The sequence below is a fragment of the Gopherus evgoodei genome, chromosome 6 (assembly GCF_007399415.2).
Source record: "Gopherus evgoodei ecotype Sinaloan lineage chromosome 6, rGopEvg1_v1.p, whole genome shotgun sequence".
In the NCBI taxonomy this organism is placed as follows: domain Eukaryota; kingdom Metazoa; phylum Chordata; order Testudines; family Testudinidae; genus Gopherus; species Gopherus evgoodei.
The window spans coordinates 85431940-85456702 of NC_044327.1; the positions used below are offsets into that span (position 1 = coordinate 85431940).

At 40.7% G+C, this 24763-nt stretch overlaps 1 protein-coding gene across 9 annotated transcripts in view; it reads right to left on the reverse strand.

Annotated features, from left to right (window-relative positions):
* Positions 1 to 3861: 3861 nt before the first annotated feature.
* ZFYVE16 (zinc finger FYVE-type containing 16) overlaps positions 3862 to 24763 on the reverse strand; it is a 55190-nt gene continuing 34288 nt past the window's right edge. For all 9 annotated transcript variants that reach the window (XM_030566086.1, XM_030566087.1, XM_030566089.1 and 6 more), the window contains 10 exons: positions 23288 to 23443; positions 22186 to 22410; positions 14381 to 14463; positions 12487 to 12591; positions 11237 to 11384; positions 10055 to 10135; positions 9271 to 9433; positions 7532 to 7634; positions 6721 to 6885; positions 3862 to 6083 (listed from right to left, as the gene is read on the reverse strand). In XM_030566086.1, the coding sequence (XP_030421946.1) occupies positions 5922 to 6083; positions 6721 to 6885; positions 7532 to 7634; positions 9271 to 9433; positions 10055 to 10135; positions 11237 to 11384; positions 12487 to 12591; positions 14381 to 14463; positions 22186 to 22410; positions 23288 to 23443 (1391 nt within the window). In that variant the 3' untranslated portion in view covers positions 3862 to 5921. The remainder of the gene's footprint in view (positions 6084 to 6720; positions 6886 to 7531; positions 7635 to 9270; positions 9434 to 10054; positions 10136 to 11236; positions 11385 to 12486; positions 12592 to 14380; positions 14464 to 22185; positions 22411 to 23287; positions 23444 to 24763) is intronic.

Sequence of the window (24763 nt, forward strand, 5' to 3'; positions counted from 1 at the left end):
GCGGGGGGGGGCGGTCCGCGTAACTGCCGGCCTGCTGGTGATGGGGGGGGAACGCACAGCTGTGCTGGCTGCCTGCTGGGAAGGGTGGGGAAAAACCAGAGGGCAACGCGGGGCTGGCTGCCTGCTGGGAAGGGTGGGGAAAAACCAGAGGGCACCGCGGGGCTGGCTGCCTGCTGGGAAGGGTGGGGAGAGACCGGAGCGCACCGTGGGGCTGGCTGCCTGCTGGGAAGGTGGGGGGAGAGACCGGAGCACACCGCAGGGCTGGCTATGTGCTGGAAGGGGGTGGGGAGACCGGAATGCACCGTGGGGCTGGGGCGGGGGGAACCGCGAACCTGGCGCCCTGCACTCAAGTATCCCTAAATTCTCAACAGGGTTTTCTACTGCCAGATATATCACTGCTGCATGTTACCTGGGAAGAGAGGGAGGGTCTTCTACAGCAATGTGGATTCCGCCCTGGCCCCTATGCAGCTTGCCTGTGTGCAGCCATGGTCCCCCTACCCCTCGCTGCACAGTGGATCGGACAAGTTAGCCTGACCGGGACAAGGACCACGGTGGCTCTCCCGATAAACTTGAGGAAGCACATTGCGCACGCTCTGGCTGCAACTTTTCAAGAGATTACCGAGGCAGATTACAGAGACGTGATAGAGCAAATCAATGGGCTATTCCATGTTTAGGCATGCATGCAGGCAGCCATAACCCAAACCCTCCTCTCCCAAAACATAAAAATCTGCTTACCCCGAGCACACTCCTCAGCTTCTTCCTCACCAGCAACTTCCAGCTGCTGCGACTGGCTAGCCTCCTCCTGGCTTGAGAAGAGCTCCTGGCTGCATGCCTCCTGGGACTCCGGGGTGTCTCCCTCCACGCCAGTAGCCTCACTGTCGGCTTCCTCTACCCCCTCCCCCACTTCTCCCTGCTCTGAACTCTCCATTGTGGTCCTCGGATTGGCAGTGGGGTCACACCCAAGTATGGCATCCAGCTCCTTGTAAAAACGGCAGGTTGTGGGGGCAGCTCCTGAGCAGCGATTTCCCTCACGGGCTTTGCAGTAAGCACTCCTCAGCTCTTTTATTTTGACCCTGCACTGCAATGCATCCCGTTCATGGCCCCTTCTCAGCAAGGACTGTGATATCTGCCCATAGGTATCATAATTTCTCCTTCTGGAGCGCAGCTGTGCTTGCACAGCTTCCTCACCCCAAACACTGATGAGGTCCTGCAGCTCGGAATTGTTCCATGCTGGGGCTCGTTTGGGGTGTGGAGGCATGGTTGCTGATTGATTGAATGATTGATTGCACTCCACACCTGGCTGAGCAAACAGGAAGGGGATTTTTAAAATTCCCGGGGCATTTAAAGGTGGGGTCAGCTGAGCCCAGGGCAGTGGAGTGTGCATGATTACCAGAGAGGCTTCTAAGGTATGCTGGGATACCTCCTTATACCCCGGAGGTCAATAAAAGCGCTGGTGGGCGTCCACACTTGCTGACCAGCGCTGGTTCACCAGCGCTGGAATCCCTACACCCGAGGCTCGACCGGGTATACAGCCAGCGCTGCAACCAGGGAGTTGCAGTGCTGGCCATGCTTTGCAAGTGTGGCCACATCCTAAGTTGCAGCGCTGTAACCCCCTCACCAGCGGTGCAACTCTCTAGTGTAGCCATGGCCTCAATCTATATAAATTCAAAACATTCTACCTTCCTCTTAAAGTTTTATGTTGGGAAGTTTATAGGAAGACTTTTGAAACAAGATATCCTTCACAAAAATATTCATGGTGGTTGTGTAGCTGTTCTTCCCAACCTCGAAGCTGCATACGTTCCCCAGCACTCCAAGTTGTTTTTTTTTCCCCCTGAAGTAATGGCTTGTCATTAAAATCATTCAGCTTTTCTATGATGAGATTTGAATTCCAAGCTATTTTAGAGAATATGTTGCCCAAGTGTTTTCTGGATGACGACTTCTCCGAGTACAGTACAATTGTCCCCAGCATTTCACATTTGGCATATATTCAAAGCCCAATATTTTCCCAATCATGGATTCGATAGGGGAATGACAGGCAGATACCAACTCTACCCGTTGTTGTATTGCTACCTTGTCTAGTACAAATAAAATGAAAAGTCTATACCTGTGTCCTGCTAAGTTGGAGTGTGGTCAAGCGCTATATGTACATTTAAACACCAAAAAGAAAAATGCATGTATATGCTTACCCAAGGTTCCTTCCACTGCACTGGGCTTGTGGGTGCTTGGCTGGTGAGACTGGCTAGACTCCAGTGGAATCTCAACCAAGTCTTGGCTCACAGCATAGCCATAGTTGGACCTGCACCCTGCTGCAGGTCCCCCATCCTCTTGTTCCTGCTTGCTGTTAACTGCAGGGGTCTCTATCCCCAGTTCCTAAGAGGTATCTACATGGTCTGCAAGGTGCTGGTGGAGTCTGTCAAGTATGACATGCAGCTTATTGTAAAAATTGCCAGGTCTGTGACTTGGCAGACCAACTGTTGGCCTTTCTGGCCCTGTAGTATGGCCACTGCTGTTCCCTATTGTACCCCCCAACCTACTTCCCCTGTGAAATTTTAGTAAATGTCCATGTTTCTATGACAATTCTCTCTCTGTGCCTGCACAGTCTCTTCTACCCACAGGCTCAAGAGATCCAATACCTCCCATCTGCTTCAAGCAGGAATGCATCTAGAGCATTGAGCCAGCCTGGGCAGTTGAGCACTTGTGCACAAAGAAAAGCTCATAGGTGTACTCTCCCAGCTGGGCAATCAGAAAAAGGCATTTCAAAATACAGAAGATTTTTAAAGAGAAGGCTTGGCTTCTGGTCTCTGAGCCCTGGGCACTGGAGTTCATAACTGTGAGACAGTCACCACTGAGAGAGCTGCTGGAATACTGTTGAGGTTGAAAGAGATCATAGTGTGTCTAAATTTGCACTATGTCGACATCGGTAGGTCAAACCATGGCTCAATGCTCTTTGGGAAGGTGGTGTTACTGCATCACTCTAATGTGGTAATCACATTGGCCAAAGAAAAATTTCAGCAGAGACATATAGAGCTAGAATGATGCAAGGAGACTTATGTCAATATAACTTTCTAATGTAGACCAGGCTTTAGTTATTTTGGTGTAGGTTTGTGGATTGTCCCCATGCAGGTGCAAAATAAATAAGTTGGATTTTATTTGTATCTGTTATTTTGGGGCAAGTTTGCAAGTGAAGGAGACTGATGATAAACTGTTAATGATACTTTCCCATCCTGCAGCAACAGCCTACACTGACACACAATTAAGATAAAGGGGTGTTCTGTTGGGTAATTGAGGGAAGGAGAGTCCACACTCTCACCTTTTCCAGTAGACTGTGCAGAGCTTCAGTCTGTATTCAGTTCACATTTAGCAGGGTTTTTTTCAATAGGCATTAGGGCTAAAAACTAAAGAAAATTAAAGCATAGACTGATGAACCTGATGTTGGAGCGCACATCGCCCCCTCTGCTCCATTCTTTTATGTCTATCACTGATTATACTACTGCACCTTTCTTTAAAAAGCCTCAGTTTTTAGCCAGGAGCCACTCGTATGGTTTGTCTTCCAAACCAGGAAAGTTACTATGGGTATGTCTACCACTACCTGCCAGATCGGCAGGCAGCGATCAATCCAGTGGGCATCGATTTATTGCATCTAGTCTAGACATGATAAATCGATCCCCGAGCACTCTCCCATCAACTCCTGTACTCCACCACTTTCAGAGGTGCAGGCGGAGTCAACAGGGGAGCAGCAGCAGTTGACTGACGGCAGTGAAGACACTGGGGAGAGTAGAATCTAACTAGATGCACGTAGCTGAAGTTGCATAACTAACATAGATTCCCCTCCTCCCTCCCTGGTGTAGACCAGGCCAATGAAACATTTCATGTTGGTCTGTTTATTTGTTGGTAAGTTACAGACTATTGTCTACAGCTGTATTTGGAAATAAACACAGAGATTCCTTTGTTAAGAGCAGTCCATGCTCCAAGTGCAACAGCAGAACTAAACAAAGAGAAACTTTGAAGACAGAAAAAAACTGACAAAATATAGGAAAAGTTTGTCAAATGTATGTTTTTTGTTTTTAACAGATGAACAATGTTATTTTATCTCATCAGATAAACACTTAAGTCAGTTTTATTTGTTAGCAATAATTATTAAATGAAACTGAAACGTTAAATGGCAAGAGTTTAAGACATGAGTCTAATTTCCAATAACCAATATGGCAACAAAAAAGACAAAATAATTAATCTGCAAACTGCTTTCATCTGCTATAACTGTACTTAACATTGACAAAGGACATGACAATGGTCATTTGACTATTGTTCATGTTTCAAACACTGCTTGTCCCTGCTGTCCTCTTAACTACTTTCAGAAGACTGGACATTCATCTTATTCATGTTGCCTATGTTAATGTCTTTGGCTGGTCCAGAGAACTGCAATTCATCTCTCAACAAAAATTGTGTACATTACTATAATGAATAACTAGTTTCTTCTAGCCTAAGACCTTAAATCCTGAACCTTTCCATTAATATGGGTCTTCAAGCTGCAGGGAACAGGTCTGGTGACATTTTTATTTTATTATTTTTTTTAAGTTACTAGTTGCGTTTTTGATACAAAAACCATATAAGTATCCCCTTTGAGAATCAAGAAGGCATCTAGATGTTTAGATTTTTAATGGTCTGTCAGTCTAAAACTCTAAACATTTTACTCAAATGATTCGGTCTTGGATATAGCGTGTTCTGATTCTCTTCAAAGTGAACAGGTACGTTATGCAATAGTTATACCTGATTGTTGTTCACTGAACACCAGTACTCAGGCACAAATTACAAGCATCATCTTAGTTCTTAATTGCTAATACCCCAGTATCAAAAATATGTACCATACAAAGAACCTCAAATATGCCAAAACAAACTTATCATGAAAATTCACACTTAATACATTTTCTCCCTGAAAAATAAACAGGGCTACCAAGAGATCTCAGAAGTTAGAGATGGGATCAGAAAAGATATTACAGGTTTCATGCCTGACTTATTGCTACAGGATTACTACTTAAAGGGTCATCTGGCCTGTTCTTAATCAGTCTTCGAAGTCCCAAATTACAAAGGTACATATAAGCACAGGGGGAAAAAAACAATTAGTGTAATACAAAAATGATACCCAACAAAGTTAGATAAATCATTATAAATACATAAGGAAATCAGCTACACTATAAAGAGACTCAGTTTAAAAGCACAAGTTTCAAAAGCACCAACAAACATGTCAAATGTCTTGATTTTTAAGTCAGGACAAGTCCAATTATGAAATCTTAAAAAAAACCCTCAAAACCCACAACATACCTGGCAAAGTTTTGTTCTCTATTCTTCCCCCACAATCAATATCAGATTGTGCAGGCAAATTCAAAATATTATAAGTACACAGTATCTGTTTACAGCCAGCCCTCAGAGATTTTATATTTGGATCTCGACAGCAAGCAACAGTTCTATACCAATTAAATATACTTTATACAATTTTTTTTAAAAATGTAAATATAGTCCATTTGCACATCCACATGGAGTGTCCCAGCTTTAGATTACATCTAATCATAAGGACTGTTACTAAAATATTTGCTTGGGTTTAAGAGGTATATGGCTTAACCTTACATGCACATAGTAAATGCTACAGTTTGCTTAGAGGTAACGAGTCCTGGCCTTTTTTCAGTGACTGTATTAAGTGTAAAGTTTCGGAACCTTAGGAAATCTTCAACTTGACAATTCTTTTATGCTGGAGATGGAGGAGAGTTGGTTCATTTTTTTAGAAACAAAACCCAGTTTAAAATCTATTACTAAACTTTTTTTAATAAATCTTAACATTTTTTAGTGTTGGTAGCATTACAGCTTTGGTGTTGGGTTAGTTCTAGCAAATCAGATTATACGTAGTATAATATATGCTGTCATTTATATTAAAAGAGGTATTCTGTAAGAAAAAATATTAATTCCATTTCCAATGGTAAGCTTGTGGGGTCTGATGTCCCACCATGGATCACAGGAATCAGAGCACTGTCCAGGTCATTTAGATAATGCTGTGGAAGATGTTGGCCTCCAGATCCTAACTGATACTCAACCTAAAATAAAAAAAAAGTTATATTAAGTTGATATATTACATATTATATATTAATACAAGCCAAAAGTAGAGGTGCAGTAGATGCACTGTGCAAACATCACCATCAGTATAAAACAAATTTCAGCTCAAGTTTTCTATTATAAAAAGTGGTATTGAAGAGACTTTGGGCAAGTCAACACATTCACTGCCAAGAAGGTTTTGTGTTTAGAACTGTGAAACACGGCCTTCTGCTCAGAGAGTAACCTGCCTTCAACACTGCAAGGTACTGCAAGTTCAAGATGCAAGCAACCAGAAATATTGTGAATTAGTTACTTAATGACAGACCATTGAAAACTATCAAACTTTAAACAAAAACCACAAGTTTAAATTGTGGTGATCTGTAAAATTTCTGCATCTCTCCCAGCTAAGATCTTGAAGTTGTAGTTTCTCTAGGAGCAAGAGGGATTGAGTCTAATTCTCAGACTTGTGTTCTGACTTCTTTCCAGGTACATCCATTGCTGGTAATGGACTTTGCATTTGGCGATGTGGGAAGGTTTAATAGGGCTAGAGAAGCTATACCTAAATACCATTATTTTAAGGTGGTGATATTAAATAATGTTTATTTATTTACATATATATCTCTAATAAACAAAAATTACCAAATCAGTATCAATGGAGACTCTGAGACCTAGCTTATTCATCCCATTATTTTTCAGCGTTTTGAGATGTGGGCAAAGAGCAGCACTGCAAGCTACAGCAATCTCTTTTGCAAACTGATACGGTGTTGCACTGGATAGCTCATGGTCCTTCAGGATATAGAACACCTGAAAGTATAGTAAGGACACAACATTAGTGACTTTTTTGATATGAATTTCAAAGTTGTCAAAATGGCTCAATGTACAGTATCACTGCTTAAGATGCAGTCAAATTACCTATACTTGTTTATTGGCAAAAGACTTTCAGCTTTGGAATTGGATAGTTTATCAGTAACAAGACAGTTCTAATATAAAACTGTCCATTTTTATTACACATATTATGATAGTGCCCAAATGTGCTAGGTGCTTTCCAAAACTGGGAAGAGACAAGAAGTCCCCAAACAGCAAATACTGTGTTAGTACTGTTGCAAAGTATCCTCACAAATTAAAATACTTAGTGAATTAACAAGTAGCCATGAGAATAACTGGATTAAAAGTTTCATAATTGCATTAAAAGTTTTTTAAAAAGGAAAATATATCACCCCGATTTAAAAAATAAAATCGCTTCTATCCACAAATTTGATATGAGAGTCAGAGAGAACATCAAGAACATAGTTGACATGTTCCTACAGCTGCATGCCAAAAGTGAACTAGTTTCTGTGGTAGCACCTTCCCTTTATCAGTATTATTAATGCTATTTAGAACAAGAATTGGTATAAATAAATCTGATCTTTTAACATATAAACAAACCATTTACTAGTATTAATTTACTTACTTCAGTACACTTCATAAGTTTTTCCTCAGTTTCAAAATCTCCCTGTAGTATTCTTTCACTTTGAATTCCTTCCATTGACTTTCCATCTACTGGACTTATAACTCTATAGAATAAGTGTATAATAAATTAAAACTGAACCAGAGCATTCTTTCATCTAAAAATCAACTGTTCAACTTAAAAACCCATTGCTTTAAATTAAATCAAACTTCAAAGAATAAAATTACAGCTCTTCTCAATATATAAATAAAATTTGTAGTATCAAAATACATACAAAAAGAGAGGCCGTGGTATGTGGATGTTTTACACTGTAAACATTTCCATATACATTTAACCCCTATCTGAGTTCTAGATAAACACACACACTTTATATATGAGTACCTAATAGACTAAGATTAAGCAGGTCAGTAGATCTCCAGCTTTTCCTTCTATTTCCTAAGAGAAGCTTTTATGGACCACCTCCCTGGGGCATTGTGTGCGTGTTCTAGTTGGTCCTATGAGTCACTAGAAAAAGGACTAAGTCAAGACCATAATTTGAGAACCACTGTTTTACGATATTTAACTATAATGAAAGAGACACTAATTTTGAACACTAATCATGATTTATTCAGACACACTATAACTAGGGCCCTACCAAATTAGCAGTCCATTATGGTCAATTTCACAGCCCTAGGACATTAAAATTGGTAAATGTAATGTTTTCAGGTGTTTAAATCTGAAATTTCACAGTGTTGTAACTGGGGGGGGGTCCCGACACAAAAGCGGAATGGGGGAGTCCACAAACCTGTTGTAGGGGGATCATGGGATTGCCACCCTCATTTCTGTGCTGCCTTCAGAGCTGGACTCTGAAGGCAGCAACGGCAGAGCTTCCTGCAGCTGCAGGAGGTGGGTCTGATTCAACATTACACACACACACACACACACACACACACACACACACACACCCACCCACCCAAACAGCTGTGCAGGAGATAGATAAGTCCTGTCTCTCCTCTGCCCAGCTGGAGCTAGGACCCCCCTTTGCTGAAGCACTCCTAGGAACAAGGGGACATCAGATTTCACAGGGAAGGGCTTATTTCACGATCCATGACACATTTTTCACGGCCATGAAATTTGTAGAGTCCTAATTGTAACAAAACATTCTCTAAGCTATCTAAAATTAAACTCTTAATCAGTGGTTTTCAATCTGTGCTCAATGGACCCATAGGTCTAGGATTTCCAAGAGGTCTACACCTCCATTTGAAATTTTGTAGGAGTCCACAAATGAAAAGAGGTTGAAAACCATTGTCTTAAATCAATTCATATGTTATAGTACTGTTAGTGCCCTGACAGTCACAGCCACGGGGGTGGACAGGGGAATCTTGCAGCCCTCACTGAGTAGCCCCCCTCTATCTAACGAATGACATTGTTGAACTCTGAAGGGAGCCAACCAGTCCTCGTCAGACAGATGGACAGTGAGAAAAACAGACAACACCATAAGACGACCCTGTTCCCACCACTCCCAAACCAGGCAGTTATTAAAATCTCAGAAGACCATTGTAGTCTAAAGTTGTTCTCATAGTGATATCTAGAGGCGCACAGGCAGTTTTCACTCCTATTTCCTTGGCAGCTTTAAAACTAATATCTTGCTATTTAATTACAATACTTTATTTTTCATTCTTTAAATAGCCACAGTTCAAGACAGGTGGAAAGAGAAGAGAAAATTCCAACCACCACACAGCTTTAGTAACAAATATTCATACCCTTGGTTTACTTTTTCTTCACTCTCTACCCAGCAAATATCTACATATTCTTTTAGTTCTTCTGCATCCATTTTGCCACATGTAATTTTAAAGTCCTTTTTGTCCCTTAAAGCTTGACGTAGACCCTCCATCGTTTCTGGAGTTATTTGTACCATTAGTCCATCTAAAAGAGAAACAGTAAAAGTTCCCACTTTCCTTTAGAGAACAAAAAGGGAAGATTACTTTAATAGAACCTTGCCTAGTCAACTGATCTTCTTGAATTGTTTAAGAAATGCAACTTCACAAGCCTGTAAGGAGAATATTGACTTTTTTCCTCATCACCATGTGAAATTCTATATGAAAAATTGTTAGTTCAATTTTCAAAGCTTTTTTGGTAAAAAAGGTAGACTAATGGAGCTGACGTTCCATCTGATCAAAGTTTATTTCATGAAGCTTGAACAACTTAGTGAGCCACAAAATGTGACACAAAAGTAGAAGTAAAAACTTAAGCATAAAGGAAACAACTGAATTGAATTCTCCTATACGCTTCTCATGTTGAAATTCTTTACAAAATAACAGGTATTAAGTAAAGAGGTCCAAAAAAGCCACATAGTGAAAGTGTCCTCAAACAATGTATGTCCCAAATTACCAATTTACATATCATGATTTATGTGCAAGTATTTTAAAGAAAAAAGTTTAGTTTACAAAGTGATAGACTCTTAATCACATCAGTATTATGCAGAGTAGTCTTCCAACACCAATTCTTTGCCTCTTAACAAGGAATCATTTAAGATGCAATTCATACCTTCAACTATACTTGATTTAGCAAGAAATCCTGAAGATGTTTTTAGGGCTCCATTGAATACTACAAAACTTGCACCTGTAACTAAACACAGAAGTAAACACATCAGGTACTTCATATTGTCCATTTTTATACTTAGTGAGTTAAAAGTCACTTTGAAAGTGTAAAGCACTATACATCAAGTGCTAAGTATTATGCTACACCGAAAGTGCGCATAAAAGTTCTTCAGCTATAGGAAGATGTGCTGATGTGGCTCTTGCTAGCGTCAAGAGAATTCATTCCTTGAAATAAGGCCTAGAAAAATGCACTGATTTTGCTAACTTTTTGAGTTTTAGGGAGACATGCAGCATCCCAACAAGATGTTGGCAGTCGTACAGGCACAGTAGCCAAAGAAGAAAACTGTGAAAGAATAGAAAATATGTAGGACCTAAAATTTGTTTCCTGCTTATACATAAAGTTACCTCTAAAATTAGGTTTTAATTTCTGGAACATTCTATTAAGTAAAATAATGAATCTACTTTAAATGGCACTAAAACCTGTAAAAACCCATTTACTTCACCATTAAATCTTTCCCTTGTCACTACAGACAGCTTGCTAGGCATTGATTAATGTTTTCAAAGCACTATATAAACAAGAATTTAACTACTCTTAATTACTCTTATTAGTCTCTAGCCTAAGATGTAACTAGACAGATGTAAAAGATATGTAACCATCTAGAATCTGAAAGATATTCTGCAATTTATAGCAATTTTAAGAGTGTCAAAGTAACAGACAAGAAGCTATTCAACAGCACCCCTTTAAAATGTAAGCTGATCTAAGAACTGTATGATGTGGTCATAAAATATAAAAAGCTTCTGAAAAGGGACAAGTAAAAGATCAAAAATTTGAGTGAAATTTGAATAATTTAGTGTAAATGGAATGTTAAGTGGAGGTTGTCAAACAATGCTTCATGTAATTAAAGTATTTGCTAACCACTGAATGTCATACATATATGTCATGTACCCTTTTATTATTGTTTAGCTGCTTAATATAGTGGTCAAGGCATTTGACATTATACTGGATCATCTGCCCACACAAACTACACGAATATACACCTTTTGTTCCTAGTAATCCCCTAAAACATTTGAGTGCACATACCAGTTTCAGAGGTTTGACAGAACACTAAAAACATAATAAGCCATTTACCTCTCCTAGGGCAGCCAGTAGCACTGTTTGCTTGTGTTTGATAGACTCCATCACTCTGTACACAAACTAAGTGAGAATCTGCTTCAGTGCTAAAACTGGCTCCAATGCTAATAACATGCTCATTAGAAGAATGTATTACTTTCATTACCTGCAAATATAAAACGTTCATTTAGAAACTGACATTTCTGCAACAAAATCTTGTTCTGTTTTGTTAAATTCTCTGTGGATTCTGGCTGTGTAACAGCTAAGTAGCATTTTTCAGGTAAAATGCAGTATTACAAAAATAACTGCCTCTATATGTGAGCATTACCTTTCTCTATAAAAAGCTGAAGTATAATTTACATTTTAAAATCCTTTTTTAGAACAGATTTTTTATGGAACTTGCAATAGCTTATCGGGGTACATTTATATGAACTTGTGACCATAACTTCAAAGTTCTACTGACTGGGAAAAGTCAATCTGAGTGAGTAGTCCCCGACCAAGTATACTACCAAGTATTAAGGATCTCCCAAGAGACCTTCATTTTTTATGTATAGGACAACCCAGTTTGCAAAATCTGGACGAACCCTAAAGCTTCATAGCCTAAGAGGGTCCCTAAAAACAGAACAAGAGAGTTTATTATTTGTTTCCATCATAGTTCCAAGCAGATCTACAGTAAATATGCAAAACCAGTATGAATTCTGAGAAGACTGAAATTTGCAAAAAACTATTTGAAATAGCTTTATATATATTATATATAAATAAAATTACGCTTTTGTAAAGCCACCTTTTAAACTAGAACAAAACTTCACAGTAGAAGAAGCTGAAGGCCTAAACATCCTTGGAAGAAATTTCAGTGAAATCTTTTTCCTCCTCATTTCTATTACCAATTAGCACCTATACTAAACACCAATCTTCCTGCTTAACATCCTAGCATGACCTAGGCAATATTGCTCACCTATTAAGACTAAAGCAGGGGGTTAGTCTATAGGGAAAAAGGTGCTTGGTTGTTTTTTTTTTTGTTAGACACTCAAAGTTTATGAATTGAAAAATTAGTCCACTGAATAGTGAACAAAAGCAATCATAGGCCTCTGATTTGGAGAAGACAATACCCTCCAATGAGGTGTTTTGCATTTTGCAGCTTCTAGTCAAATTGGCTCACAGTGTTCTTGTGAACTTCTCATCTTTAAGATTTCAGAGCTATTACAGAAGGAAAACAGAAGGGTTAGATTTCCTGAATAAATTCGTATGATCTACAAAATTATACTCACTTCATCGTATCTTCTCAGAGGGATTTTAATGCAGCTTTTACCCATTTCCATATGGATAAATAAATTATCTATGGTATGCAAGGTATATTGATAATTTCTAAGGTCCTGTAACAAACAAAATACTTGATTAACTGACTGTTTAAGCAGCATAAAGTTTTAACCACTGACATCCCATCATTTCTAAAAACCAAACACACTGCATCACTTAAAATCTACCCATAACAGAGTTTTCAGAAGTTTACTGGAGCTAAAGGAATCTCAGTTAGCTGCAGCAGTACTGTTACTGGTGAGTGTGCCCATACTAGGAAAAACAGAAGTGATTTTTTTTTAACGTGTGTTAGTTAACACATGGTCACACACGGTAAATTCCTATTGTGGCCAATGCAGTTACAGTTTTATGTAGCATTTACTAGTGTTTACCTTCACCTGTTAACACATGTTAAAACTACAACTGCCTTGTCCAAAGTAGGATTTTACTATGTATTAGCTAACATATTGTAAAAACCTTTTTCCCTAGTAAACACAAGCTCTGCAGACCAGTTACCACAAGGCAACAATCAGAAATAGCCATCTAATATACCATAAGCTTCAGCTGGAATGTATCATTTTAGCAATATTAAGGATGTGCCTGTTAAATCATTTCTTTAAACAGAAAGCTAGGATCACCTTAACTAAGGATACTGCCATCTCTACATAACATTGAGTTTTACAGTAAAACTGTTTAAATATAGTGCTTTTTAATTCTCACATTTTTTTTGTCCTCAGAGCACTCTTGGGAGGTAAATATTCTTCTTATTTCCATTTTACAGAGAGGGAAACATGCTAAGTGACTTGTTGGATACGAACTATGGTCTAATTGAGCAGTGTAGCAGAAAGTAAGTAATCTAATCATCTCAACATACTAGTTGGTAGTGCCAGATCTTGTCAAAACAAACAGATTAAAACAAAGCTAGTTTTTATAAACAAACCAAAAAAGGGGCAGCAGAGGTTTCTAAAAAGGGAACTTTGCCAAAACACTTGTTCTTATTTCAGCTTTCCAGAAAACTTCTACCCTGGGCCAAGAACCTGACATTTAACATGCTTCAAATTTAACCAATTTGGTTATGTTAAAGAGTGTCAAGCCAGCATCAACCTGAACTACAGAGATTACTGTCTATTCAAAAATCTTGCCAGCAATAGTTATCACCATTCAGCTGAAAAAGTTATTGTCCCTTCTGGGCATGCACTCTAAAATAGTTTTAACCCTGCCTGATCTAGTTTGGATAAAATGGATAAAAGTCCAGTGTTACATGTCCTTACAGAGGACAAAAGATTTAATTATGATCAAGTCCAAGTACAGCCTTACTAGAGAATGCTCATACTCTTAAATGAAGTAGTTTGTAGTCTCCAGCTTGTTTACATTTCTCTAAAAAAAATGTGTAGGTGAGCTGTTTGCAATAAAGCATATCAAGGCAACATGCTGTAGCAAGCAATTAAATTTAGATCATGTCACAGTACTGCTGCAACAGCCTGAAGAGCAAAAGTTTATCACTCACAAACCCAAGTCTCCCTAGATATCAGCAGAGCCAGTCACCAGATCATTGCCTAAAGCTTTCTTACTGAAAGAGCGGATTAATATTAACTACTTATTTTAAATGAATAAACCAAAGTTATATTAGTATACTTCAATATCAATAACTAATCTGAAAGGCACAACTTAGTACTATTCTAATAGAGTGTTTCATTGTGTGAATAGACTGAAGTCTAACATGCACGTCACGCCTAAATTAAACTGTGTTAGAACATTTTTCGCTAAAAGACAAATAGTTCAACTTCAAAATTGTGAGGGTAACTTCACACTCATCTGATGTATAATTAGGAGGGTAAGGAAAATTATGTAAAACTCTCTACTCACAACAAGTAAATTCATGATTGTATGTCCTATCTCCCCAAAGAGAGGCTTTCGGTGTCTGATACTTGTTACAGGAGTTGGGTATGCTTTCACGGGAAGAAAAGAACACTGTTACACATAAAGACCAAGCAAAATACTCTAACCCAATTAAAATATGTGACTTTAAAAAAAAAAAAAAAAAAAAAGGTCCGATGCAGTCTTTCATTCTTTATGTAAAATGATAGACTCCAGCACTCATTTCACGGAAATGGTATCAGAAAATAAACAGTATCTGTGCTTACTCTGATTCAGCAGCACAAGATGCCTGTATTGCAAATGTGAAAGAACAGCAGCCCCTAAAAGCAAGAAGAGTTCCACAGGAGAGTTGCATTGCAGTGGCAACAGCCAGCTTGTAAACTGGAGTGAATTCCATTCCCCACTTAGACTGTGAGAAAGGTGGTCATTAAGTTTCCACGTTTGAAACCAATTAAACGCACAACTAATCATCAGTGGGATTTGTTTACCTTGCCCCTTCTACCGCATTTTGTACATCCAAAACACATATTTTTATGGAATTGACACTGAAAAGTTCTCTCACCTTATGGAGAAACTTGATTACTAATGACCAATATGGAGCTGAGGAATTTAATCCATAATGTATTAGACACTGGTATTAGGTTTACATTAATAAGACCATAAAGCTGTTGTCAGAACACTTCACAAATATTAAATCTGATCATTCAAAAAGGATTCAATATATTGTTTTACATATACACAATCTAAGCTCTTTTGTCAGTACACTCAGATTCCGTATCATAGACTGGTTTAGCAAAGTTTGTTTCTCCTGAAACAAAATGTGAAGAATCAATATGTCATAAACAGATAGTTAAGGGTTAATGTCTTTTACCTGTAAAGGGTTAAGAAGCTCAGTAATCCTGGCTGACACCTGATCAGAGGACCAATAAGGGGACAAGATACTTTCAAATCTTGGTGGGGGGAAATCTTTTGTTTGTGCTCTTTGTTTTGGGAGTTGTTCGCTCTTGGGACTAAGAGGGACCAGATGTCAATCCAGGCTCTCCAAATCTTTCTGAATCAGTCTCTCAGGTTTCAAACTGGCAAGTAACAGCCAGGCAAGGCGTGTTAATCTTATTTTTGTTTTCTCAACTTGTAAATGTTCCCTTTTGCCGAGAGGATTTTACCTCTGTTTGCTGTAACTCTGAACCTAAGGTTAGAGGGGGTTCCTCTGGGCTATATGAATCTGATTACCCTGTAAAGTATTTTCCATCCTGATTTTACAGAGATAATTTTTACCTCTCTCTTTAATTAAAAGCTTTCTTTTTAAGAACCTGATTGATTTTTCCTTATTTTAAGATCCAAGGGGATTGGATATGGACTCACCAGGAATTGGTGGGGGAAGGGGGGGATGGTTAAATTCTCCTTGTGTTAAGATCCAAGGGGTTGGATCGGTGTTCACCAGGAACTTGGTGAAAAAGCCTCTCAAGGCTGCCCAGGGAGGGGAAGGTTTTGGGGGGCAGGAAGTGTTCCAGACACTGAAATTTCTGGATGGTGGCAGTGTTACCAGATTTAAGCTAGTAATTAAGCTTAGAAGTGTCCATGCAGGTCCCCACATCTGTACCCTGAAGTTCAGAGTGGGGGAAGAACCTTGACATGGTGGGCAGTGGTGAGGGATTTTTTAGGAACCAAAAGCCAGTAGGATTTTTTTTCCTCCTTTCTAGCTGCTTAGAAAGCAGTCTGAAGGCAGAGGTGTTAAGTTTTTTTTAACAAGGGTCTTTGTTAAGAGGAGGCTTCAAGCTGTGAGCAAACAGCCAGCAAAATTAATTTACAAGCTGAATTGTTTTCTCTTTCTTTCTACCTCTTGGGTATAGCTAGTTAGAAAATCCCTGTTAATCAAGCAGCCCTGAGCTGAGTGCATCCCAGTTTCAGTGAACTGCAGAGGGGTGTGGCCAGCACAAGAAAGCAGGAAAATGAGTACCAGTGGAGCAACTAACAAACTAGAGCTGGCTAGGCTGGAAGCAACAGAGAAAGACAATGAACATAAGAGACAGATGGAACTAAAACAATTAGAAATTAATGTAGAAATAGCCAGGGAAGAAGCGGCCCACAAGAGAACTATGGAGATAAAACAAAAAGAGATGGAGGAGAAGGAAAAAAGAGGAAAAAAGAAGAAAAAGCCAAAGAGGCTGACCACCGGAGGGCTATTGAGATCCAGAGGGAGGCCCACAAGCAGGCCCTGGAATTAGCAAGGGCTAAGCTGGATGTACCCGCCAACTCTAACAACCCTTCTCCAGGTACTGTTTCCCATCCCAGAAAATTCCCCATCTACAAGGCAGGTGATGATACTGAGGCCTTCTTAGAAAACTTTGAAAGGGCCTGCCTTGGGTACAGCATCTCTACAGACCAGTACATGACAGGGCTGAGGCCACAGCTCAGTGGACCCTTAGCAGAGGTGGCGGCTGAAATGCCTAAGGAACGCATGAACAATTATGAACTTTTTCAAACCAAGGCCAGAATCAGAATGGGGCTAACACCTGAGCATGCCCTTCGGCGGTTCAGAGCCCTAAGGTGGAAACTAGATGTGTCATTTACCTGACACGTCTACCACATTGGAAAGAATTGGGAGGCCTGGATATCAGGACCAAGTGCTAACTCTCTGGAAGAGCTGTACTTCCTAATGCAAATGGAGCAGTTCTTAAAGGGTGTTCCTGAGGAAATAGAAAAGTACATCCTAGATGGGAAGCCCAAAACTGTAACCGAGGTGGAGGAGACTGGAGCCAGATGGGTGGAAGTGGCAGAAAAGAAAAAAACTACTAGCAAGGGGAGCGAATATCAGAGGGAGCAAACCGAAAATAAACCCTATCACCAGTGGCAATCCAAGACCCCACCTACCACCCAAGGAAAGCCCCAGACACCCTATTGTCCCACCTCACCAGTCTCCAGCAACCCACCTCGACCCAGTGACCACTCAGCTGGGCGATGTTTTAAATGTAATGAGCTGGGACATATAAAGGCCCACTGCCCCAAGAACCCCAACCGAGTGCAGTTCATTACACCACCATCACACCAAAGATCCCCAGGCACAGATGCCTCTCAAATACCCTCGGAGCGAAGGGAAAACTTGAGAGTGGGTGGAAAAAAGGTTATCGAGTGGAGACACACGGGGGCACAAGTGTCAGCTATCCACCAATCCTTAGTGGACCCCAAATTCATCAACCCAGAGGCCCAAGTGACAATTCACCCATTCATGTCAAAATCTTTAAACTTGCCTACAGCTGAGTTGCCTGTCCAGTACAAGGGCTGGTTAGGAATGTGGACTTTTGCAGTCTATGACAATTATCCCATCCCCATGCTACTGGGGGAAGACTTGGCCAACCAGGTGAAGCTGGCCAAGAGGGTGGGAATGGTCACACGCAGCCAGGCCAAGCAAGCTTCCACACCCATCCCTGTTCCTGAGCCGTCCACAAGGGCCCCGTCTGTGTTACCAGAGACCCAGACAGAGGTAGTGGAACCAGATCCCCTGCCAATGACTGCAACAGCCATAGTGCATCCAATCTCAGAACTGGAACTGGAAAAGCAACCAGCACCAGAACCGTTGCCAGCACTGACTCCAACACTTACAAACCCATCTACAACTCCAATGCCAGAGGGCACCAGCAGGCCTGAACTGGCAGAACCAGCGGACAACCCTACCCAAGAGGCTCAGCCAGAGCCTGAAATATCACATAGTGCACCAGCGGAAAGCGGTTCACAATCAATGAAAACAACCCCGTCACCTACATCGCTTCCAGAGGGACCAAGCCCAAGTCCACAGTCTAAGGAGGAACTGATGTCTCCAGCCTCAAGGGAACAGTTCCAGGCTAAGCAGGAAGCAGATGACAGCCTTCAGAAAGCTTGGGTGGCAGCACGGAGCACCCAACCGCCTCTCAGCTCTTCTAACCGATCCCGGTTTGTTGTAGAACAAGGACTTTTACACAAGGAGACTCTTTCTGGTGGACACCAGGAGGACTGGCATCCTCAAAGACAGTTGGTAGTTCCAACTAAGTACCGGGTAAAGCTCTTGAGCTTAGCTCATGATCATCCCAGTGGCCATTCTGGGGTGAATAGAACCAAAGACTGTTTGGGGAAGTCCTTCCACTGGGGGGGAATGGGCAAGGACGTTGCTAATTACGTCCGGTCTTGTGAGGTGTGCCAACGAGTGGAAAAGCCCCAAGACCAGGTCAAAGCCCCTCTCAGCCACTCCCCATAACTGAGCTCCCATTTCAGCGAGTAGTTGTGGATATTCTGGGTCCTTTCCCAAAAAAGATCTCCAGAGGAAAGCAGTACATACTGACTTTAGTGGGCTTTGCTACCTGATGGCCAGAAGCAGTAGCTCTAAGCAACACCAGGGCTAAAACTGTGTGCCAGGCCTTAGCAGACATTTTTGCTAGGGTAGGTTAGCCCGCCGACATCCTTATAGATTCGGGAACTAATTTCCTGGCAGGGACCATGGAAAAATCTGTGGGAAGCTCATGGGGTGAATCACTTAGTTGCCAACCCTTACCACCATCAAACCAATGGCCTGGTGGAGAGGTTTAATGGAAATTTGGGGGCCATGATACGTAAATTCGTAAATTAACACTCCAATGATTGGGACCTAATGTTGCAGCAGTTGCTTTTTGCCTACAGTGCTGTACCACATCCCATTTTAGGGTTTTCACCATTCGAACTTGTGTATGGCCACAAGGTTAAGGGGCCATTACAGCTGGTGAAGCAGCAATGGGAAGGGTTTACGCCTTCTCCAGGAACTAACATTCTAGACTTTGTAAGCAACCTACAAAGCATCCTCCGACTCTCTTTAGCACTTGCTAAAGAAAACCTAAAGGATGCTCAGGAAGAGCAAAAGGCCTGGTATGATAAACATATCAGAGAGTGTTCCTTCAAAGTAGGGGACCAGATTATGGTCTTAAAGGTGCTACAGGCCCATAAGATGGCAGCATCATGGGAAGTGCCATTCACGGTCCAAGAGCGCCTGGGAGCTGTCAACTATCTCATAGCATTCCCCACCTCAACCCTAAAGCCTAAAGTGTACCATGTTAATTCTCTCAAGCCCTTTTATTCCAGAGACTTAAAGGTTTGTCAGTTTACAGCCCAGGGAGGAGATGACGCTGAGTGGCCTGAAGGTGTCTACTAGGATGGAAAAAGTGATGGTGACGTGGAAGAGGTGAACCTCTCAGCGACCCCTGGAGGTCCGCAGCGACAGCAGATCAAGGAGCAGTGCGCTAGCTTTGTACGAATGTTCTCAGCCACCCCAGGGCAGCCCTAACGGGCATACCACTCCATTGACACAGGTAATGCTCACCCAATTAGAACCCCACCCTACGGGGTGTCTCCTCATGTCCAAGCTGCTATGGAATGGGAGATCCAAAGCATGCTATAGATGGGTATAATCCGACCCTCTAACAGTGCATGAGCATCTCCAGTGGTTCTAGTTCCCAAACCAGATGGGGAAATATGCTTTTGCGTGGACTACTGTAAGCTAAGTGCTGTAACTCATCCCGACAACTATCCAATGCCACGCACTGATGAGCTATTGGAGAAATTGGGACGTGCCCAGTTCATCTCTACATTAGACTTAACCAAGGGGTACTGGCAAGTACCGCTAAATGAATCCGCCAAAGAATGGTCAGCCTTCATCATCCATGCAGGGGTGTATGAATTCAATGTGCTTCCTTTCGGGCTGCGAAATGCACCCGCCACCTTCCAAAGACTTGTAGATGGTCTCCTAGCAGGACTGGGAGAATCTGCAGTTGCCTACCTCTGTGGCCATTTTTTCTGATTCATGGGCAGAACACCTGGAAAAAGTCTTTGAGCGCATCAGGCAGGCAGGACTAACTGTTAAGGCTAGAAAGTGTCAAATAGGCCAAAACAGAGTGACTTACCTTGGACACCAGATGGGTCAGGGAAGGATAAATCCCCTACAGGCCAAGGTGGATGCTATCCAAAACTGGCCTGTCCCAAAGTCAAAGAAACAGATCCAATCCTTCTTAGGCTTGGCCGGATATTACAGGCGATTTGTACCACACTACAGCCAAATCGCTGCCCCACTAACAGACCTGACCAGAAAGACCCAGCCAAATGCAGTTAAGTGGACTGATGAGTGTCAGAAGGCCTTTAACTAGCTTAAGGCAACACTCATGTCTGACCCTGTGCTAAGGGCCCCAGACTTTGACAAACCATTCCTAGTAACCACAGATGCGTCTGAGCGCGGTGTAGGAGCAGTTTTAATGAAGGAAGGACCGGATCAAGAATTTCGTCCTGTCGTTTCTCAGCAAGAAACAGAGGGAAAGCCACTGGTCAATCAGTGAAAGAATGCTATGCCATTGTGTATGCCCTGGAAAAGCTATGCCCATACGTTTGGGGACGACCATGCTGCGCTGAAGTGGCTTCATACTGCCAAGGGAAACAACAAAAAACTGCTTTGATGGAGTTTAGCTCTCCAAGATTTTGATTTTGAAACTCAACACATTTCAGGAGCTTCTAACAAAGTAGCTGATGCACTCTCCCGTGAACGTTTCCCAGAATCAACTGGTTAAAAACTGTCCTTGAAATGTGAACAATCTTGTAGTTTTATATAATTAGTAGTATAATAAAACACATGCACCTTTACATAATCTGTTTATTCTAAAGTTCTAAGAAGAAGTCACCGCCAGTGTGGTTCCACACTGTCTGAGATTTGGGGGTGTGTCATAAACAGATAGACATTAACCCTTAACTCTTTTACCTGTAAAGAGTTAAGAAGCTCAGTAAACCTGGCTGACACCTGACCAGAGGACCAATAAGGGGACAAGATACTTTCAGATCTTGGTGGGGGGAAATCTTTTGTTTGTGCTCTTTGTTTTGGGAGTTGTTCGCTCTTGGGACTAAGAGGGACCAGATGTCAATCCAGGCTCTCCAAATCTTTCTGAATCAGTCTCTCAGGTTTCAGACTTGCAAGTAACAGCCAGGCAAGGCGTGTTAGTCTTATTTTTGTTTTCTCAACTTGTAAATGTTCCCTTTTGCTGAAAGGATTTTACCTCTGTTTGCTGTAACTTTGAACCTAAGGCTAGACGGGATTCCTCTGGGCTATATGAATCTGATTACCCTGTAAAGTTATTTTCCATCCTGATTTTACAGAGATGATTTTTATCTATCTTTCTTTAATTAAAAACTTTCTTTTTAAGAACCTGATTGATTTTTCCTCATTTTAAGATCCAAGGGGATTGGATCTGGACTCACCAGGAATTGGCGGGGGAAAGGAGGGAGGGGGATGGTTAAGTTCTCCTTGTGTTAAGATCCAAGGGGTTGGATCGGTGTTCACCAGGAACTTGGTGAAAAAGCCTCTCAAGGCTGTCCAGGGAGGGGAAGGTTTTGGGGGGAAAGGAAGTGTTCCAGACACTGAAATTTCTGGTGGTGGCAGTGTTACCAGATCTAAGCTAGTAATTAAGCTTAGAAGTGTCCATGCAGGTCCCCATATCTGTACCCTAAAGTTCAGAGTGGGGGAGGAACATTGACACAATATTTGATGGTCAAATGCTACCATTTACACACATCTACCCTGATGAAGTTGATAGTGTTTCAAGAGGTGTCCAGCAGCACAGAATTTGAACCCTTTTTTTTTTTTTTAAACCAACAAGTTTGATGTACAAAGTACAAATTTAAGTCCCCAGCCTTTGAAGAAACATGCTTGTATTTAATTTTGGAAAGCAATGGCATTCACAGTGCATAAAGTTAAACACGTGCATAAGTCTTTACAGGATTGGGTCTGATCATGCACACTTAGTGTTAAAACTCACCCCCGTATTCTGCTCCCAATCTCAACATTAAGCGAATTGGAAAAACCTTTGCCCATGGTATTTCCAGTTTCTGAATGAGAATGCCACAAAGGAAAGGATTATTTGGTAACAGGAGATTGTCAAGTTTCTGAAAAGTTGGTGCAACAAACAGGAATCCTCCATGATCCTTGCTACCAAGAAAGCTTTCAGTGAAGGTAAAATTTTCCAAGTTTCCTATATATTTTCCTGGTGAAAGAGAAATATAGTTAAAATCTTCACCATAACAAACAAACAAACATACATGTTAAGTATGAATTCTTACAACATGTTGGTACCTGGAAGAAATCCACCCATTATTATGTTAACATTGTCTCTCTTGTGCATTTTTGAAGTAACAGGGTCCATATTGCAGCTTTTCAGGATAACAGGATACAGACCTCTGCCTCCCATCTCTACTGAAGTCCTTTATAGTTTTGTACAATGCATTACTGAAGTACTTGCACATTAAAAAATTGCCATTTTTAGAAGCCAAATGTTCGAGACAATATTTGTAGCAGTTTTGGTACTATTGACACGGTATTGCATTTTATTCTATCCCTTCATAAAAGTGAATAGAACCCAGTTTCAAAAACACCTTTTTCAACTCAGACAGATCTTTTTAATAAAACTAATTTACAAAACAATTAACACTTCACAAAAATTCTGTTGGGCAAGTCTATGTACATACAATTAGTTAACTTTTGCAAATTACGCTCTAATTCAAGAATACATTTAAGCACGTGCCTAACTCTATTCAGGACAGCACTTGTCTTCCAGAATCAGGGCATAAAGGATTTACACCCATGACCCATCATACCAAAGTATTAGGGGAAAAAAAAAAAAAGAGGATAAGACAAAAATGCAATGAGGCAGTTTATAGGCGATCTAATACAAAAAAAGGGACACATTCCTAAATTAAATCTGTATCGCTTTGACAGAATCTGAGGAAACAGTTATGAGCACTGAGAACTTTCAAACAAAATTGGTAGGAATCCTCTAAGAACGTAACACCATTTATTTCCTGCTTTTTGTTAAAGTCAACAATAAGACACTAATCTTAAAGCTACAAATTAAAACTCCATACCTTTCACTGCATCCTTATATATGTCAACAAACAACATGAAGATTTCTTTAGGAACAGCATCTTCATTTGGCAAACATAGCAACATAATGATAATTTCTGCCTGACCCAAGCTATGTAATCCATTTGTTGAGAAGTACCAGCACTTTTCTGAAGAATCTAAGTGATAAGAAAAAATACTTTTTTAAAATTCACATATATGATACTTAGTCTTGGAATCAAAGATATTAGAAATTGGAATTAATAATCTGTGGTCCTCTGTCCCTTTAATCAGACCACTGCAATATTGCTGTCTACAATTTTTTTTTTTTAAACTGAAATTTCAGAAGGCACTGGATAACCAAACGCACGAGACAGTAACTCTCACAGGGACACTCTTCTCAGGCCATATTGTCTAGAGACCCAGGGGGAAACACCATAAATGAAAAACACTGGAGAAGATGGTTCAATAATGGGCATAAAAAAAAAAATCTGATAGGATAGAGATTCTGAAGGAACCTTACACGCTTGCTTCCTCACTGAATCAAGGTGCTGATTAAAGAAAGTTTTAATTGCAAAGGCAAACTTCACTATGGAACCCCAGGCACAGGCTTGTCTCTTTGAGTGAAATAAGTAATACATCTTCATTTATCATATCCTCTTGCATAAATAAGTATGTTGCACATTTGCAGCACATGCAGGTGCCACACTTATTTCTGTTTAAGTGACTAATGAAAAGACATCAAAAACTCAGTCAATTTTAAATAAAAAGGCCAGAAGGAACCATTGTGATAAACTAGTCCGACCTCCTGTGTAACACAGGCCATAAAACTTCCCCAAAATAATTCCTAAAGTATCTCTCTCAGAAAAACATCCAATCTGGATTTGAAAATTGTCAGTGATAGAGAATCTACCACAACCCTTGACAAGTTGTTCCAATGGTTTATTACTCTTACTGTTAAAAATTTGCCTTACTTCCAGTCTGAATTTGTCTAGCTTCAACTTCCAGCCGTTGGATCATGTTATATATTTTTATGCTAGATTGGAAAGCCCATATTATTAAAAATTTGTTCTGTACATAGGTATTTACAGACTATATTTTAAGTCACTCTGAACTCTATCTTTGCTAAGCTACATAAATTGAGCTCCTTGAGAGGCACTATAAGGCATACTTTCTAATCCCTTAATCATTCCTGTGGTTCTTTTCTGATCTCTCTCCAAGTTATCATCGTTCTTGAATTGTGGACACTGGAACTCAGCAGAATTCAAGCAACAGTTACACCAGGTCCAAATACAGATGTAAAATAACCTCTCCATTCCTACTCAAGAGGCCCAGGTTCACATTAGCTCTTTTGGCCACAGCGCCACACTAGAAGCTCATGTTCAGCTGACTCTCCATCACAACTCCCAAATCTTTTAAACAGATATCTTAAGTTGCTATAAAATGAACAGTAGCATCCTTTCATTATTTACACAGCAGGATCTCCAAAGCTTTATTCA